The sequence below is a fragment of the Mugil cephalus genome, chromosome 9 (genome assembly GCF_022458985.1).
Source record: "Mugil cephalus isolate CIBA_MC_2020 chromosome 9, CIBA_Mcephalus_1.1, whole genome shotgun sequence".
NCBI classification, from domain to species: Eukaryota; Metazoa; Chordata; class Actinopteri; order Mugiliformes; family Mugilidae; genus Mugil; species Mugil cephalus.
In genome coordinates this window covers 11,743,085-11,761,894 of record NC_061778.1, presented here as the reverse complement: position 1 = coordinate 11,761,894, position 18,810 = coordinate 11,743,085, and the positions used below count along the sequence as shown (strand labels likewise).

At 42.9% G+C, this 18,810-nt stretch overlaps 1 protein-coding gene across 1 annotated transcript in view; it reads left to right on the top strand.

The window, feature by feature from the left end:
- The window catches only part of map3k10 (mitogen-activated protein kinase kinase kinase 10), a 35,665-nt gene extending 19,285 nt beyond the window's left edge, over positions 1-16,380 (top strand). Inside the window, exons 2-11 of the mRNA XM_047594999.1 lie at positions 5,988-6,168; positions 6,953-7,101; positions 9,334-9,509; positions 9,896-10,142; positions 10,986-11,108; positions 11,198-11,336; positions 11,591-11,703; positions 11,787-12,085; positions 13,718-14,252; positions 14,359-16,380. Coding sequence (XP_047450955.1) covers positions 5,988-6,168; positions 6,953-7,101; positions 9,334-9,509; positions 9,896-10,142; positions 10,986-11,108; positions 11,198-11,336; positions 11,591-11,703; positions 11,787-12,085; positions 13,718-14,252; positions 14,359-14,759 — 2,363 coding nt within the window. The 3' untranslated portion in view covers positions 14,760-16,380. The remainder of the gene's footprint in view (positions 1-5,987; positions 6,169-6,952; positions 7,102-9,333; positions 9,510-9,895; positions 10,143-10,985; positions 11,109-11,197; positions 11,337-11,590; positions 11,704-11,786; positions 12,086-13,717; positions 14,253-14,358) is intronic.
- The last annotated feature ends 2,430 nt before the right edge of the window (positions 16,381-18,810 follow it).

The following is an 18,810-nucleotide window of genomic DNA, read 5'->3' as shown; positions in this document are numbered from 1 at the left end:
TCTGCGAAGTACAATCTGACTAGCCGCTGGCTGGCGTCCAGCGGCGAGACTACAGAGAATGCCGACACACTTGCGCACAAGTACAAACGGTTGCAGCTCCCTGTGGCGTGAGCTCTATGTCGATCTGTTGCAGGGGTACGAACTGAGATCTCAGTTTATGGGGCACCTTGTCAACCAGGTCAGGAATAAAGGTCGGCTCTGACTGTGAAACTTTTTTTTATTTTTCTCGTCAAACTTCCTCCCATTTGTCTTGTTGGTGCAGCAGGGAGTTTCCAGATCGTGACCACATAGTTCCAAACATGTCGCATGCTACGTTTATGGCATTTTTGAGTTTTCCTGGCAGAGTGGCCGTCACTCAGAGAACCTTTCACTGCATTCCTCTGCGGTGAAGTATCTGCGTGGGTTGTAAGCTAATGAGTCACTTGTTCTGATGCACTGACTAACTGGTCCGACGGATCCATGTTAAGATTAAAGCCTCAGCGGCTACTATCAGTGTTTAAACAGCAACTAGGTGGAATTTCTCAACACTCGGCCGGGGGTCAGGGTCCAAGGATGAATGGCAGCCGTCCAAAGGGTAAATAAACAATCAGAGGGAGAAAAGTGCTGCTCCCCTGCTCTCTATGGTCTGAAAACCAGGCCACACCCCAGTCAGCAGGTGTTTCTGACACACGATCAATACTTGGCTGTGATAGTGGGTTTTGGATTGAGGCCTAAGAAGCGACGTGCTGTAACGTTTCACACCGAGGGCCTTTTCACAGACGGCATCCAAACAGTTCTCTTTCAAAGATGAAAGATGTGTGTTTTACTTTTTAGTAAGTTATTGCTATGTTTTTAAGAGCTTTAGCCACATTAACACTCACTTTATTGATGCAGCTCGCTTTGCTCTTGAGTGAGAAACAGTGTAATGAATGTAAAATGTATTACAAGATCTCCCCACAGGATAACACAGGTTATAAATTGCATTCATCCAGTATGTTTGTTCATTGCCTAATACCTGCAAGAATAATGACGCTCCCTCATGTTCTGCTGTACCTTTTTATCTAGATCCTATGAGCAAATGTTTGCCTGCTTATATGCCTCAAAATCAGATTAAACAATGCACCCAATAGCGTATGGACTGAACTGTATATAAAGGCGAACGAACCCTCGGGGATGTTTCCTAAAGACTAGTTTTGAGTCTCAGTATGGAGGCATCTTACCATAGCTCCCTGCTAAACCGAAAAATATTGCTCCTGGAAATATTTGAGGGCACCCCAGGCTCAGGTTCTTCATGCATAACTTTAATGTACTGGTTTTATAAAAAATCATCCCTGCACAGTTGTTGTAAATGGATAAATTATCCACAGAGACCAGAACAGTTTTTTTGTACCAGGCTGCAAACATGTGGAATAGGTCTGTGGGGATTCACTCAGTTTGGGAGCCAGCCTCTAGTGGTCATTTGAAGTACTGTAGTTTTTGCACACTAGCTAGCATGCTAGCATAACAAACATGAATTTACACTTTTAAACTTACACATTAAATTTACACATTTAAACTTCAACCACTAAAGATTAAAATGAGCACTATCAATCAATGGGATGTTTGAGTGGGAATAATATTGATTTCCATAGTTATTGTGGGATTCATTGCTAATTAATCGCACAGTTTTCAATCTATTCTGAATTTGATTTCTGCAAATGCGTGTTATTATTGCAACAATCCCAGCACAATGATACAAGGATACAAGGCACAGGTTAAGAGTTTCTACATGCTAAATGATCATACTAAGTCTATGTTACAAACTCTGTTGTGAGATCTGCCTTCGGCTAGAGTCGATCCAAATAACTTTGTTCTTGTCGAGAAACGCGGCCATCTGCCAGGACTTTGAAGCTTCAAAATATCCGTGTCTTTTTACAGTTCCGCCCAAGGTTTGTTTATGCTCGCCATGCACAACTTCTACTACTGCTGCATCACTTCCTTAAGTCCCAAAAGCCAGATGTTATGACAACATGACTCATGTGTCAATAACGTAAATGCTGTGTTAAAAGGAACACATTCATATTAACCTTCCTTCACACAAGACTCTAATTTAAATTTCCTTTTTCTCTGTAGACTTAAGTTTGATCAACGACAGATTAGGTTAGATAGATACTTTATTTATCCAGACGGAAAAATTGTCTTCAGCTTTGCTTGTTGGAGGACAGACAGACGTCTTTGCAGGTAAACAGAAATGAGTCATTTTTGATTTCAGAACTCACAGGTAAAGGAACCGAGAGAAAAATAAATAATTGAAACGAGGTAGCTGGAGATTTTCTGTCTTGTTGATGAATAAATAATCACATAAACTGTTCTATATTTACAGTATATGTACGGTAATGAAGATTCTGTGATATCTCCCATAACGCATGTCACCATAGAAAACTCTTGGAGCTTTTAAGCAGCATTTCCTTCTTTCTTCTAATTCATATGTAGCCTATTTTGAGATAACATTTCCAACAAGGCCGGCATTGCATTGTGTAAAAGCCACACTATCCTTGAGGACCTTTTCTTTTCCTTCACTGTGATAAAATGTGCTGTGATGCTTCCACCGCCCTCGTGGGTGTTATTTGTGCGTCGCTGCACTTGTGGTTTCTGTGCTGCCGGCTGAACACAAACATGTTGCGCTCCGCGTTCGACGTATGGGTGAAACGCTGGCGGCAGGAAGAACCTGTGAACGCAGAATGATGAATGGACCTGCGCGTGCAGGTGGCGCTAAAAAGCGGCACGAAGACGCTTGCCGAGGCGTGAAAGCAAGACGCCGACGTTATAATTGCATGAGGGAGAGAGCCAGAGAGGGAGCAGGTGGAAGTGCTGCCTCGCTCTCACGTTCAGTTTCTGTGAACACGTTTGTTTCAGTTTCAGTGTCTCCATCGGCCGCTCTCTTTCTCTTTCCTCTCTGTTTCCACCTACATATTTAATATCTTTTCCCTGAATGGATATCGGTTGTTAGCGCACACGAGCCCAGTCCAAAGAGGTGGACGATGAGGACGACACGCCCGTCTCAGCAAACGCATCACAGTCTTTCTGTGTCCGTCCTATTGGATTCTTGGGTTCTCAAAGGCTGGAACCCCGAGGAGACAGATGTCCCTCACCGAGACATCAGTATCAGAATAGAAGAGACGGCTGAAGGGTGGCGGCGGCTTAATATCGCTGTCAGCAACTTGCACTTATTCATCTGGAGACGCACAGACACATTCCCTAAGCTTGAAAGACACTCAAGTGCAAAGTTTTTTTTATGCTAGTTTATAATACATTCACGTATAAGCAAAATAATAAACTGTAATCTATGGGTTTGACAATAAATGAGATTATAAAATCATATGTGACTGAATTGAGGAAGACGTTCAACATATAAAGCGTGTGTCTGCATTTATTTTCTCCAGTGAGGAATGAAGTGTTTGGTCAGGAAATAGTGAAACGGTGACATTATCAATCCGAAAACAAAGGCAGCTGGACTTGTTGAGGTTTCTTAAACAAGTTTTTCCTCTAAATCCATGTAGCTTCTTCTTCGGCTCTGAACTGAGTATCCAAACGTCTTCAAGAAAATGCAAACAAATTCAGCTGCCTTGGTTTTAGTTGTGTTTGTGGATATACTGTGACCTGGATGACTAAGACTCTCCATAGGCTGACTTTATAAACTGTTCATTTGGTCTGATACTGCCAGAGTAGCAAATATCTGAATTACAGTATGAAACGGTATTTTTTTTATTAAAGTATGGCTTTTTTTTCTGCTGATTAATGTTCTCTTGCTCCACCAATTATTTTCACTGTCAGCTAACCTGCAGATTAATTTCTCTGTTGAATCATTATGTTGGTTAGATGTGGATGTGGACACACCCAAGACGACACATTTCAACTCTTTATAGTAAAATTAATCACCAAACCACAATCTAAAAATACTCCATTAAGCCTAAAAGTCTTGTTTAAGCTGTAATGTGACATTTTTAATGGCTTTGCTGCTTTCAAAATTTCAATTTTCAATCCAAACTATTTTATTTTATGTTATTTATTGTGATAGCTTATAATGTTCATGCATTTTATAAGGATATCCAAACAACTATAATAATAATATTATTAATAATAGTGTCTTTGTGTACAGCACCTTTCATATTCAGACCTTCACTTCCCAAAAACACTTTTTAATTGGAAAATAATCTTCAGAGGGAGCAGCACAGAGTGACATTTAATAGATGCTGTTTGTAGCAACCGTAGTAAATTAGGAAGATGAAATTGAATACTGTGTAAATGCCAGTGATACAATCTGGGTGGATGTCACACACAACCTGAGACTGACATCAAAATACCTTTATTTAATTCTGCTCATATATATATATATATATATTTATATAGCTTATACATGTATCTGTATGTTATATAAACATTATATACATATCCTCATTTTTGTAAAGAGTACAGTGAACATGAGTCTCCTGTACTTTTACTCTATATTATAAATCACAAATGTGCCTTTAAGGGCTTTACAGTCTGTATATTTAGACTTATACACTCCACCAAAACAAACTTAAACTTCAGGGATAGGAACGCGTACTAGCACTGTTGAATTGTGTTGTGCCGACACATGTTGCTATTATTTTGCCAACCCCATTTCGGTCAGCGTGCTCGACTAAATACCAGAACCACTTTTAATTCAAACCAGTGCATCACCACCACAAACGAAGCCCTTGAATCACCAGCCTCCTTGAGTCTGTGTCATCACAAACTAAACATCATACCTGTCAACAGGTCTATTATATTACAATCCTTTACACTGGTGTACCTAATGAACTGGCCAGTAGGTGCGTGCTATAATACAGTATGTTGTGTATACGGGTTTGAGTTGAGCGTGGAAACATCTAGAGGCCGAGCGGAGATCAATCCTTTATCTCTGGAACTGGTCTCCTAGCGAGTTTGTGGAAAGAGCAGCGAGCGGCACACCTTCATCACGTGAAAGGCTTTTTTTTTTTTTCCTTTTGTGTGTGTGTGTGTGTGTGTGTACAGGAGCGCTTGTGTGTGTAAACAAAGACGCTGCTGTGTGTGTAGCCTTGTTTCACCACCCTTTGCATACGCCCGTAGATAAGTGAGGGAGGGAAAGAGGGAGAGAGATCAACCCCCCACCTGGCTCCCAGTGAACTGTGTACACTCCAAATATTTCCATAGCGAGTCCTCTCACGGAAATGAAGGAGGAAGTCATACATGGGAGAAAGAGAAAGAGAGAGATGAGGCGAAAGTCTAACATAAAGAGAGGGAGAATACGTACTGTACGTTAGTGTCACTGTATAGAAATTACACTCAGACACTGGAGCATCAGAGATAATAATTAAACCATGTAGTAGAAACCTGAAGCGCGCGCAGGCTCAACCGCACCTGAACTACAAACATGGCCGTGTGCGTTGCGGAACTCTTTGATATGTTTTGAATGTGACGCTGGATAACGACATTGGCTTGTGATGCTATTACGCTTTTTGAATCATCAATAAAAACGATTCTATGCACAAAGAAGATCAGTGGTGTAATAAATTATTATTATAATTAATAATAGTTTAATTATCGCTATCATGTCTGGAACCAGTGATTATCCTCGTCTTTATACTAGTGAGTGATTACTTTCTGTATAAACTAATTAATTATTTGGCTCATAATATTTAACATCAGAGTTCCCTAAAGCTCACGTTAAGATCTTTACATTTCTCATTTTGTTTGACTAACAATCCAAAACACAAAGCAGATAAGTTTATTTTCATAAAGAACCAAAAGAAGCAGGAAATTTTCACATTTAGGAAAATTTAACCAGTGCTGTTTACACTCTTAGCTGATTTATATTATAAGTATTCGTGGCTCTGGAGCTCTTTTTACTGTCTGTGTTTTTAGTCTTTTTCTTCTCCTCTCTCATTTAGTGTATTATTATACATGCCCTCTTAGTGCATTTGTGCCGTCTCCCTTTTAACACAAGCCTCCTTCCTCTTCCTCAGTCCTCATTCTGCAGCCGGTGGAGCGGGACGACCTGAGCGTGAAGACCCTGAAGATCACGGACTTTGGCCTGGCCAGAGAGTGGCACCAGACCACCAAGATGAGCGCGGCGGGGACGTACGCCTGGATGGCCCCGGAGGTCATCAAGCTCTCCCTCTTCTCCAAGAGCAGCGACGTCTGGAGGTACTGCGCTCGAGCGTCACCTCGTTCCTCCCTGATTCCTACAGTGACTAACTTCTCCATGCACGCTGTGGAGGTAGACTCAGGGCAAATCATATGTGCAAAGCAATGCAGAAGCCGAAGAATGACCCCAAAACATACAGCCAGAGGCTTAAATAAATATAATATACACACTGCTTCCACAGAACTTTTTGTTAGTTAATTAAAAACTGTGTGCTGTACTTATTAAACTGTTTTAAAAACTGTTTTACATTATGTTACAGTAATAACACCTAGTGCAGTTTTTCCACAGGGTTTAAAATTTTAAAATCTCAATTTAAGGCCTTAAAAAGTCTTAAATGTGAGCATATTTTGCATTGTACGTCTTAATCCGTACGTTAATTTACCTCTTTATTTGCAGTATGACCAAGTGAACATATGAAATGTTCACTTGCCGCTTGATCTAACCCACCCAGTGACAGGAGCCCTGATGGTAACCAAATCATTGATGTTAGATACTGTGGTCATAATGTTATGGCTAATCGGTACATACGTGCAAGCAGACACCACACTGAAAAAAAGGAAGGAAGAAACTAAAACTAAGTCTTTCTGTAATGATGATGTTTGTTTACTTGCTATAAACTAAGTCTTTCATTAAGAGACTGTTCTGTTGTCATGGAGACGGGCTTCATGACAACAGGTCATGTAAACCCTGGATGTATAGGAAGATCATAACCCTCTGCCATATTTATGGCTATATGACTTTAAAAGATAACACAATCTCCTCTCCGTGTGTCTCCCCTCTCAGTTTCGGCGTGTTGCTCTGGGAGCTGCTGACCGGAGAGGTTCCTTACCGCGAGATAGACGCTCTGGCGGTGGCTTATGGTGTCGCCATGAACAAGCTGACGCTGCCCGTCCCCTCAACCTGCCCCGAACCCTTTGCTCAGCTACTGGGAGGTAAGCAGGCGGCTGCCTGGAGACGCGGCGATAATGAGAACTAACAAGAGCTTCGGCCCTCGGGGGGAGAACACGTCGATCTAGAGAAACAAACAAAAAAACATGTCTTTTGTCACCGTCGTGGTGATTTTAAGACGATTTATTTTGCGCCTTGGAGCTGGGACGTGCATTAAGAGTGCATTCATGTTTGCAAATAATCACGGTGGTGGAGAATTAACCGACTCTTGTTTCACAGTTCATGTCGTCTCTGTTTAAAAATCTGCCGTATATCCAAGTATCTCTAATATTAGATTAGAAGCAGTTTAGCATCTAACCAGAAATGCAACAAGCAGCAAGTGCATGTAGCATAAATAGTGTGATATATAAGTGGCATGGTATAGGCTGGTGAGACCATATATACAGGTGAGTGGGCAAAATATACACAATGATTGACTGAGGTACTATGAACAAGTTATACCGACGAATTTGTGCATTAAAAGACCATAAAAAAGAACAATAACATAATTTATACCGGAGGAAATGACAGATGATAAATTAGGCGATGAGCATTAAACACTGCATAAATAATAAGCTATAGCTACCTAATGTTAATAGCCAGTGCAGTATTTGGTGCAATAGTACTGTGCAAACACATTATTAGAAGTGTGCAGCAGTGATGGTGTAACAGACTTATACTTAATATGATAATTCACCAGCTACTTGTCTTTCATGCGGTTGGGTCGAGCTTCAGGCCAGCTTTTATTTTTCATACATGTAAAAAAGAGAGAGCTGTTTCTTAAACTCAGCCCGACTTCTCCTAAACCCCCCCCCTCGCTCATTCCACTTCATCTTATCCAGGTTCATCCGTTAATCTCCCCTTTGTCATCCCTCGCTGCTCTCTACACTCTGTTTACTCCTGTCACCAGCTCAACTTTCATCTACTCCACACTTCGTCCACGTGCATTTTAAGCTAATTTATTTCAATAAATGAATGTTCAGTCTGACACTGTTCACTTACAGTGAACAGCGTCAGACTTTTGGGGACATGGTTGTGGCCGAATGTTGGCGAGACTGATCGTTTTTTTGGCACAGCAGATTATTGGAGGTGTGCAGCCTGTTTCTGCGACGCTGTCGGTCGGGGTTTGGCTCACGCCGGACGCCATATGCTGTCCCATCCTGCTCCTTTCCATCTCTACTATCGCTGCAGAAAAAATGACCAACGATTTATGATCCTCGTATTAAAAACCTGACTGTGTGACGCCCTTTAACCTGTCTTAATAAAGAGTAGGCTGAGTACAGGATAAGGCTAATCTTATTTATGTAGAGATTCATAAAGTTTGTTCCTTTGTGCTGAATTGTCGCCCCAAAACTTAGTCACGTTTTACCTGCAGTAAAATGTCTAAGGCACCAAATGTGTATTAATCCACAGCTGAAAATAGTCCCTCACAAAAGTGCTCTTTACTCGTGTTTAAAGCCTGTAGTGGTGAGGAGTAAAATAAAGACCTATATGTGAAAGACTGAAACTGAAAATCAAAAAATACCAGGCTTCCCCTTCAGGCCCGGGGACTTACCTGAAACTCTTTCTCTTCTCTTACGCTGTAGATTAAGGGGCAATGCCTGTAGAAAGTTACCCACGTACAAATATGTTTTGGTACTGGATACTTTCTGGTTTTCCATTTGTAGTCAGTTTGTAGTCCGAGTGGTTTTGACCAATCACGTCCCGTCACTTGTGTGCATGTCAACAGTCCACGTGCAGAGCAAGCACTTCTCACTCAAACACCTTTTCTAACCTTTTCCGTTCTCACTTCTCACGCTTTTGAGTCGGACTGAAACATCGATCAAAACAACAAGTCTCGGCCTCGATGTCCACGGCACTAGAAACTCAGAAACTGTACATTGTTGATTTCCAAAAGTTATTATTTATTTTTTTTACGTCGCAAACACAATAATATCCAAAATAAGCAGGATGTGGGTATTTGCATTATTAAAATAAGCAAAAAAGTTTTATCCCTTTTCCCACCGTGGGAGAATCTGTTCCTGTTATAACCCATTCATTTGTGCACACAAAGAGTAGTGAGCACACTTGGAGCAGAGGGCAACCAGCTGGGGGGCAAGTTGGAGCGTTGGATGCTTTGCTCAAGGACACTTCAGCCGTGTTGTTGATGTTGAGAATCTTAATCAGTGACCCTACAGCCTCCAAAACGTCCAGTAACGTCCTGTAATTAACTGCTTTCCTTGTGTCTCGTCCCTCAGAGTGCTGGAGCCCCAACCCTCACAGCCGGCCCTCGTTCGCCAACATCCTGAGGCGACTGCTGGCCATCGAGCAGTCGTCCATGTTTCAGATGCCTCTCGAGTCCTTTCACTCCTTACAAGAAGACTGGAGGCTGGAGATCCAGCAGATGTTCGATGAGCTCAGGGCCAAAGAGAAGGTGAGAGATCTGAAGATCAAGGAAGATCCGGGAGGGTCTTAACCTCCTGAGGCCTCTTTTTCTGCATTTAATAATATGATCATGTGATTATTTGTATTTCTACTAATATTCAGTCTTTAAAGAGCTCAGATAATATTGTGCCTTTAAGCAAACTCCTCATTTCATGGTTTTCATTGGAGTTTATTTATTTAAACATGGGAAGAAGTCAGATTTCATTTTGAGGTGGGAGGATTCTCACCATGTCACATCCGCCTTAGGTGTCTCCGCAAATTAGAATTACCTTAGCAACAAGTCTAACGAAAAAAGAAAGGTGTTAAAAGAGGTGTCGCTCATCCTCCCCTTCCTCCTCATTATCTTTTTTCTCCCCTCTCCTCTCCTCTCTGCAGGAGCTCAGATCATGGGAGGAGGCGTTGGCGCGAGCGGCCGAGGAGCAGAGGGAGCAGGAGGAGCAGCTGAAGAGGAGGGAGCAGGAGCTGGCGGAGAGGGAGATCGACATCGTGGAGCGAGAGCTGAACATCATCATCCACCAAATGTACCAGGAGAAACCCAGCGTCAAGAAGAGGAAGGGCCACTTCAAGAAGAGCCGGCTGCTGAAGCTGGGCAGAGACAGCAACTGCATCAGTCTGCCCTCTGGTGGGTGGAAGAGGGAACTGCAGCAAGATGCATTCAATCTGATGGAGAAAGTGCACAGAGCTGGCAGATATACTAGTTGTTTTCTTCAGTTTTGGAAATTTAGGACGTCATCAGCAGAATAATTCATTATCTTGTCCCTTGTCCCTTTATTTTGAAAGGAATTAGCTTGAGGTAATGACCATGTACAGGTCCAGTGTTTTTATTGGTAATTTTTCAGGCCGATGTTGTTTAAATGCTGATACAGTGGGAAAAAAGCATAATTACACTACATTTACAACTTACTGCTGTTGTTTCTCTTTTATACAGTAAACTTTTCTACATTTTTTTAATCAAACAATACACCTTTAAACCACTGTTGCTATTTTAAATCTGCGAAATACCAGATGTTCCATAGTTTTATTCGATAAGACTAAATTAACATTAACATCCTTTAAGATAATACACTTTCTGTCCATTAGCTACTTGACTAGTTCTCTAATTGTACATCAGCTGGTGCCATAGCAACCAGCTAGTCTTCCTGGGGTCCTCACAAAACATAATAAAAATCAGGATATGCAAATACAGAATAACTGCACAAACAACACATAATAAACCAACACAAATAAATAAATAAATAAATAAATAAAGATACGATGAAGTTACAAAACCCGAAGTCAACTTACAGTACTAGATATAAGATTTAAGATTATTTTTAATAACACATAAATAAATATAAATTTTAATAATAAATCTACTGTCGATGCTACTGAGGTATTGTAGCAGGTGGTTCCGATAGAGTAGAGTTCCTGAAGTTAATTTATCATGTTATCCATCCATGTAATCGTTATTTAAATCTCACTGCAGGCTTCGAGCATAAGATCACGGTGCAGGCGTCCCCCAGCGTGGACAAGAGGAAGACCCAGGGGAGCGAGAGCACCACGCCACCTGCCAGCCCAGGGGTCATACCCCGACTCAGAGCCATCAGACGTGAGAGCGCAAACGCCTTTACACCACGCGGACATACTTAAGAACCGTTTGTCTGAATGCTTATATTTTTGGTGCTCTCTCTCTCTCAGTGACGCCGAGCGATGGCAGTAAGACGTGGGGCCGCAGCGCTGTGTGTAAGAAGGAAGACCTGACGACCAACAAGAAGAAGGGGCGCACCTGGGGCCCGAGCTCCACCCACCAGAAGGAGAGGGTCGGCGGGGAGGAAAAGTAGGAAAACAGTTACAGATGTAAAGTTTTGAGTGTAGCTTTCCCATTAAGGCTGTGTTTGGGGCCAGCTCAAAATACACTAACTTATACTTTATGGATCTGTCTGTTTTATTCGATCATTGTGCTGCAGATAATCTACGTAGACAGGTGCCTCAAGTAATGTAATAAATACATCCAGAACTCACTTTCCCACCTTTTGCTTTAATTATTGATTTATACAACTTGATTTGAACGCATCATTTCTCTGTCTGCAGGCTGAAATCTCTGGGTGAAGGATGCAAGGTTTGGTCGTCCAGTGCACCAAATCTGGGGAAGTCCCCCAAACACGCTCCCATGACTGGTGGCTTCTCCAGCCTCAATGAAATGGGTGAGTCTCTCCTTTTCATTGTGCTATTAGCTGACTTTTAATTAGACAGAGAAGTTAACTCCGTCTCGTCTTGCCTTGAACAGAGGAGTGCGGCGAGTTCGAGGAATCGCCGGGGTCCTTAATGCCCTCGGAGACCAGCAGCAATGGAGTCATGGAGGACTCGGGGACTCCGTGGAGCGGCCTGGGGCCCAACATGGCGTCCGCTGTTGGTAATATGAGCTCCTGTCAGGGGCTCGGAGGCGTCGGGACGGGAGTCAGCAACCAGGACTCGCTCCGCCGCTGCAGCCAGAGGAAGAAAAGTGACATGCTGCTGTTGGGCTGCGCCTCCCTGCTCGCCTCCGTGGCTCTGGGACAAGACCTGATGCAGCTGGGAAAACTGCAGGTAGGAGGATAGCAGTCTGATCGCATCAATCAAAACTAAACCTGAGCTGCTGGTAATAAAGTAGCTTTTCTTTGCCAGTTTTTAGGGCTGCTCCCCTGGTTGAACTGGAGTCAGCTCTTCATTTACTCTCTATGCAGGTTTTGGCTTGAAATCACGCTTATTTGCAAGATTTCATTCCTTTGTATTACTTTTTATTTTATAATTCTGCCTGAGAGTAAAAATCTCTCTTAAATTGTGGAGAAATACATTACACAATACATACATTTTCTCTTGTACATTCAGGATTCACGTCAGTAATTACCAGCTTTCTTTACATAAACAGCATCTTCCTTCAGACTCAATGCACTGACATAAGTACTGAGGTGAAAACATACTTTTTAGCTGGTGCTTTCGTCCCGGGTCCGTGTGTTTTGGTCACTGGATTTTTTGTTCAGAAAAGCAGTTATTTTATTTTCATTTTAAAAATAAAAAATTAAAATTGAAATTCAAGCCTGAATCTGAAAGGGGTCTATTTTTATTTTCTGCTTCTAAAAACAAAAAATAAAATCGTTAGAAGACAGAAACAAAAAGCGACAGTTTTTTTTTCTTTTCATATTTTGCAACCGGAAGTTGCGGTTTTCATAGTAAGAGCACGTATGAGGACGGTACGAGGATGGTATGTTTCTGACCAGAGCGCCCAAATACATGACTTCTAAATGTGTTTTCCCTAGCCCAGACTAAAATGTCTTTGAAACCTTACTGACCTGACCGTGATTTTATCATCTGCAGAAATCGCTGCGCACATATCAGTGTAATGCTAGCTAGTAGCTAACTATTCCCTGGTTATATGTAGTTATTTTTAGTTTTTACCTGGAATATGCGGCCTAGTTTTTTCTGCAGTCATGTCTTCTTCCCTGAGATTCTTTTATTGTTTCGAAAAACAACGTACTGATCCATGTCCAACTTCTGTGAAACAGCACCTTCCTCATGCGCGCTCTTACTTTGAAAACAACTTCCGGTCGCACAATATGAAAAAGCAGCCGCTTTTTGTTTCTTCTAATTTTATTTTTTGTTTTTAGATCTAGAAAATTAACAGCGAGCGATTTTTAAAGTTTAATTTGAAGAAAGAAATATTCCTTGAATTTCAATTTTAATTTTTGATTTTTAAAATGAAAATCAAATAACTGCTATTTTTGTTTGTTTGTTTGTTTGTTTTTTAATATCCGTTTCTGAACGGAAAACATACACAGAGTGTCTGGAAATAGTTTAAATCAAACAAATGTGTTTAATTCAAACTACTTCCAGACAGGTCACAAATCTGACACTATTTCATGATGTCACCAAGGGAGTTTCTTAGTTGCTCTCTCATCCATCTCAGACTAATCGCGAGAGATAAAACAACACGGCTCAAGCTGCCAAATTATCAGCAGGAAATGTGCGATGCTGTCGAGTCAGGCGGAGCAAGGTTTGCACTGAAGGTTTCCTGCTCCTTGTTGGTTTAGGGATTTCCGTCTGTTGTTGAAGCGAACGAGGCTCCTACCAAAGTAGACACAGGGTGTAAAGGTCGATAAAAGTGATGATTTGGGTGTAACCCCTTAAATGGAGCGTGGGAGTGACCGAGGTCGTGTTAATGTGACATCATGTTGCTGTCAGGTGCTTCAGGACGAGCAGGACCTCAGAGAGGAGCAGCGTAAGAAGAAGGAGGGTCTCTTCCAGCGGACGGGGCGTTTCCGTCGCAGCACCTCCCCACCCAGCCGCAACCTCTCCCTGTCCCTCTCCAGACACCACGACTCTACGCTTCCCTGCTTGGACCCTTCTCCCTCTGTAACACTCCTCTCTTTGTCCTCTCTGTCTGACTGCAACTCCACCAAGTCCCTCCTCCCCTCTGACCCAGAGGAGTTCCCCCTGACCCCGATCGCCAGGGTCAAAACCCCGGCGGCCTCTCCGGCCCCCGCGCTCAACCCGCTCTTGGACCTGCGGGCCGAGAGCTTCAAGAAGGAGCCCAACCAGTCGCTCACGCCCACCCACGTGTCTGCAGCCATGGCCCTGAACAGAGGACACAGACGCACCCCTTCGGACGGGGCGATACGACCCAGGGCCCAGACTCTGGGACATCGCAGGACGCCGTCAGACGGCAGCATGCCCATGCCTCCTCCGCCGGGAGCAGCACACCTCACTGCAAACAAAGGTTTTTAATGATAATTCATCCTCTCTTTGTTGAGATAGCTAGATATCTATGATGTGGAAGGACACAGAGTTACCGCCTGTTAAACAAATCTCTTCTTACTACTCAGGTGCACAGGAGTCCCGGGACATCCCTCGACTCCCCGACCCCTCCGTCATCTTCCCGGCCCCGCAACGGCGCAAAGCTCCCGCTCCACCGATCCCCGACGTGGCTCCTCACAGTCTCATCAGCCCCCTGGAGAGGCCCAAGACGCTGGAGTTCGCGCCCCGGCCGCGGCCCACGCCGGTCAAGATAAGGGCCGACCCCTGGAAGCTGGGCTCCCTCTCCCGGACCCTGAGCTCGTCGCCTGGCAGCAGCTGCGACAGCCCCCTGGGGTCGGGGGACAGCAGCGCCAGCACCGCGCGGCCCAACCTGATGGACATGGACATGGAGGGCCAGAGCTCGGACCCCACGGTTCCTCTGTGTGGGCAGCGCCAGCCCGCCACTCTGTGCGGACAACAATACTCGTAGTGAAAAAAAACTACTCATCTTTTTTTTTTTTTTTATTGCATTCAGACCTGTTCCAGAAAATTAGAGCTTGGGCTGAATGAGGAACGCCTACTGATGTCTGAGCCGAGCAAAGTGCACTCAACTGAAGTTTGCAAAAAACATCTCACTTCTTGTTTTTAGGCACTTACTGGAAGCCATCCCTCTCCTGTGCCCTGCTAGTATCCTAATAAGGCGTACAACGCTTCTTACATCATCCCCGTATAAACCTGCACGACACTGAGGGTCCTAGAGGCCTTTGAAACTTCCGTAGTGTCCTCCACCACTTTTCTCACCCTGCTTTACCTCTTAGTGCCCCCACAATGTTTCCTTCAAAGCCATTCAAGTACTTTTTGACTTTGCTACCTGGTCATTTCACTTCATCTCTTTGTGCTTTTGCCTGTCTGTGTAGCTCTGCACTTTCTGCTCGCATCTCACCTGTCGCCCACTTACAAAAGACCAGAAAAACATCCACGCTCACTCTTTCATCTAAACATTCCCTCGAGACAAAGAGGAGCCTGACTTTTTTTAAAAAAAATCTCCATAGAGAGTGGTCCTTCTTCTTATTTTGCACACCGTTTGTTCTGCCGGCGCACCAGCATCTCCCACAATCTTCCTCCTCCATCCTCACCTCACGTCACCTCCCTCCAAGACAGGAAGAAGCCTTCTCCCACAGTACTGGCGGACTGGTTACACCCTCAGCCTTGTAAAGTAAAGCGTTTATTTGCTCAGTGCTGACACCATCCCTGCTGCTACCTGTTAGCAAAAAACAAAAAACAAAAAAAAAAATGGTTTGGCAGCCCAGGCGTGTTTGTGTGAATGTCTGCACATTACTCTACATGCGTGGATGAACGTTTGTGCGTGCTGGTGCTTATTTTTTTTCAGTGCATTTTATTTTTTACGCGTGAATGGTTTCCGCTGCACGCAGCACTTCTTCAAGATAAGACCGCCGGTCGCCGCTCCTCGTCTGTTTGTCTTTAACATTCCTCACTCGGTAGCACCCTGTGCGATTCCCTCTCATGCCACTGACACGGGGCGTGAGCTGCTGTATTCGACATCAGTGGCACTCTAGGAGCCGTGTTGTACGACCAGTCGGTTCTTTCTTCGGACTCGGCACAAAAGCGCTCCAGTCACGGCTGACAAATCAACTTCTGATCGAGTTTGCGTTTTGTACAGTGGACAGTTCATCTTGGCTTCAGATGGTAATTACTTGACTGTTTCTCTAGGTGAGCGCGTGTGAGCGTGGGTTTGTTTGTGTGTATGTACGTGTCATTATTTGTATGGGATCACGACAATCCCGTTGGTAGAAGAGTGAGCCCGGACTCATTCTCCTCGTGTGGTTAAGAACACTGAGTATTTATTAAATTTATTGTTATTCTCTGAAAGGTTTAATTATTATTATTATTATTATTATTATTACGATGCATTCCTGGGATATCTGTATATATTTGTTAAAATAACAGGAAAAACCAAGGAAATCCTGGGAAACGGCTCACTGAAACATCCACGTTGTCTTCAGTCTCAACCTGTGACATTTTATGGGTTTGATGAGGAATAAGTGTGAAATGTGATGAATGAGAGACGAATAAAAAACAAAGAAACATGCGGAAGTGTCAGTACTACATCTGATTTTGTTGACATAATTCAGTATGATATCTTCAAAAAAAAAAAAAGTTTCTGTAATACAAAAGTGAAAATGTACCATCGTGAGTAAAAGTTTAAAAACTTTACTTAAATACCAAATGTAATAGACCTGATTTGACTAATTAATTTTGTACTAGTTGGTCAGATAGTGTTACTTTTATTTGCAATTAAATCCAATGGTTTTAAATCTAAGGGTCAGGTCACCTCCAGAGGGTCACCAGATGAACCTTAGGGGTCAGGGGTCATTTAATGAGAAGGAAAAGAAGAAAAACAAAGTTCATTTATTTAAAACAATAACTGAGGAACTCTTAAGGAGCCAGAGCAAGGCTTGTGGTTGTTTTAATATATAATAATAAGTTGTGTTTCATAAAAGAATATCATTTTTCATTAAGATATGAGCTTTTAACGTGAAACTGCGTGAAATGTTTCACAGCTGAAGGATGACGTAGTGTCCGTGTCTCAGGACTGCATGTGCTGGAGTACTTAATAAAATGAGCGCTGCTGATTTTCTAGCAGTTTAACAGTTTAACATCATTTCCAGCCTCCTACCAGGAGACAAAGGCAGATGCAGTAAGAGATGAAATCCTCCAGGTGTCCCCACTGTGCCCTATGATGTCATATCTTTCCCGTGTCTGCTGTTTTTCTCCACGACATGCATTCATTCCTACAGACAGTCGCTCCCTGACACTGACGCTGCCACAGATGTAGGTGCACTCACGCGTCCATCACAACAATTTCCGGGGTTTAACCTGAGATGTTAGCGAAGGGGCGTACAGAGAAAAATCATTTAAATGCGAAAAAAAAAAAAAAAAACGCGGCACAACGTCTGAACGTATAGACACATGTGGTGCATACAGATGTTACGCATAAATCTTCCACTGCTGCGTCTGTCAGTGTCACCGCCAATCAAACACCTTTTCAGACGCCAGCCAGTTACCTAGCAACCCCTCTTCACTTGCATGGTGATGCTATTAAAAGCAACAACACACATACACACACACACAAAAGTGGGAAAAAAAAACGGATGATGGGCCTGAAAATGAAGTGAGGAAGAGAGAGAGAGGTGATGAAGAGCCAGCAGAAAGGATTCACAGGCTGAGAGGCACGTGGCTGCTTCACAACACACACACACAAACACAGTACACATAAAAACCATGAGTGTTTCCTTTGTCCTTTTGTATCTGACTATTGTCCTGTTTTTCTTTTCGGCTGTAATGACTCCCACATTTGTCATCTTCAGTTTTCGCCATATTTCATACCTTCCATTGTTTCAGTGTTCAGCTCAAATTTAAAAGCAGTGAGTGCAGAATCGAGGGTGACAGTGTTGCCGGCACATAACAGAGACGGAAAAAAGGAGTGATACCAATGTGTTTGCGTGTTATCTGCTCATCTTCGAAGTGAACTACAAACCAGATTGCCTGCCAGTTGGTGTGTCCCCAGATCTCCAGAAGGACTCGCTTTGCCTTTGTACTGAGTCTCTGTCACACAGTTAAAGCAGGAGTATCGAGTATCAAAAGTATTTTAAGAATATGTTGCATGGAATAGACACGCAGCAATCTATTTCATCTTTAATGTGTAATTAATCAGTTTATTCCTTATGTTAAAAAAAGCCGTGATTCAACAATTTCTAACAAAACCTAAGTTAAAGGTGGCAGAGCTGCAGATCACACCCCCGTCTCAATCCTCTTGATTCCTCTCGTCTGTTTGCTGAAGGCTCTGCTGCTCTTAAACATTTAGAGAGACGCTTTCACTTCACGATAAAATAAGCCACGTGAAACTAAAGCAGGTATTATCTGTCAAGAGTTCAGTCGTCCCTGAGGACGAAGGGTCTGATGAGACTAAGCTGATTGATTTTCCTCCTGGTTGCTGCAGCGAGGTGTCGGACATAAACTTTTTTCTGACTGAGCAACACCCACTGAAAACCACAGGACATCACAAGAACTGAAGCCTCTTTAATGACAATATGAAAAATAAGATGTCAGTCCTTATAAGACGGGAGCTTACACTTCCCATGATGCAACTTATTCAGGGCCAAGTTAATGTTTATGCAACTAATTCATCTTTAAGCCCAATCCGAGATAACCTTGTTAATACTGGAATTAGCAAAACAAACTCAATCCAGAGCTCTACTTTCATACACTACAGCGTTGTGAATCACATGACCTTCATTGACTAAACTTTAAAACTCCGTAAAGTGCCTGGAAGAGATAGAGCTCCTTGACTTAAAGCTACTTAAATGGGCTGAAGAAGGTCATGTGAGATGATTGAAAGCTCTTGAGATTACTTTATCCCCAAAAAAACATTTGGTAAAAAGAAAGACAATGTGAACTTCTACTTATTCTGTGACTTGGAGGAGCTTATGTCCGTTGAAGAAGATCATGTGACAGGACTG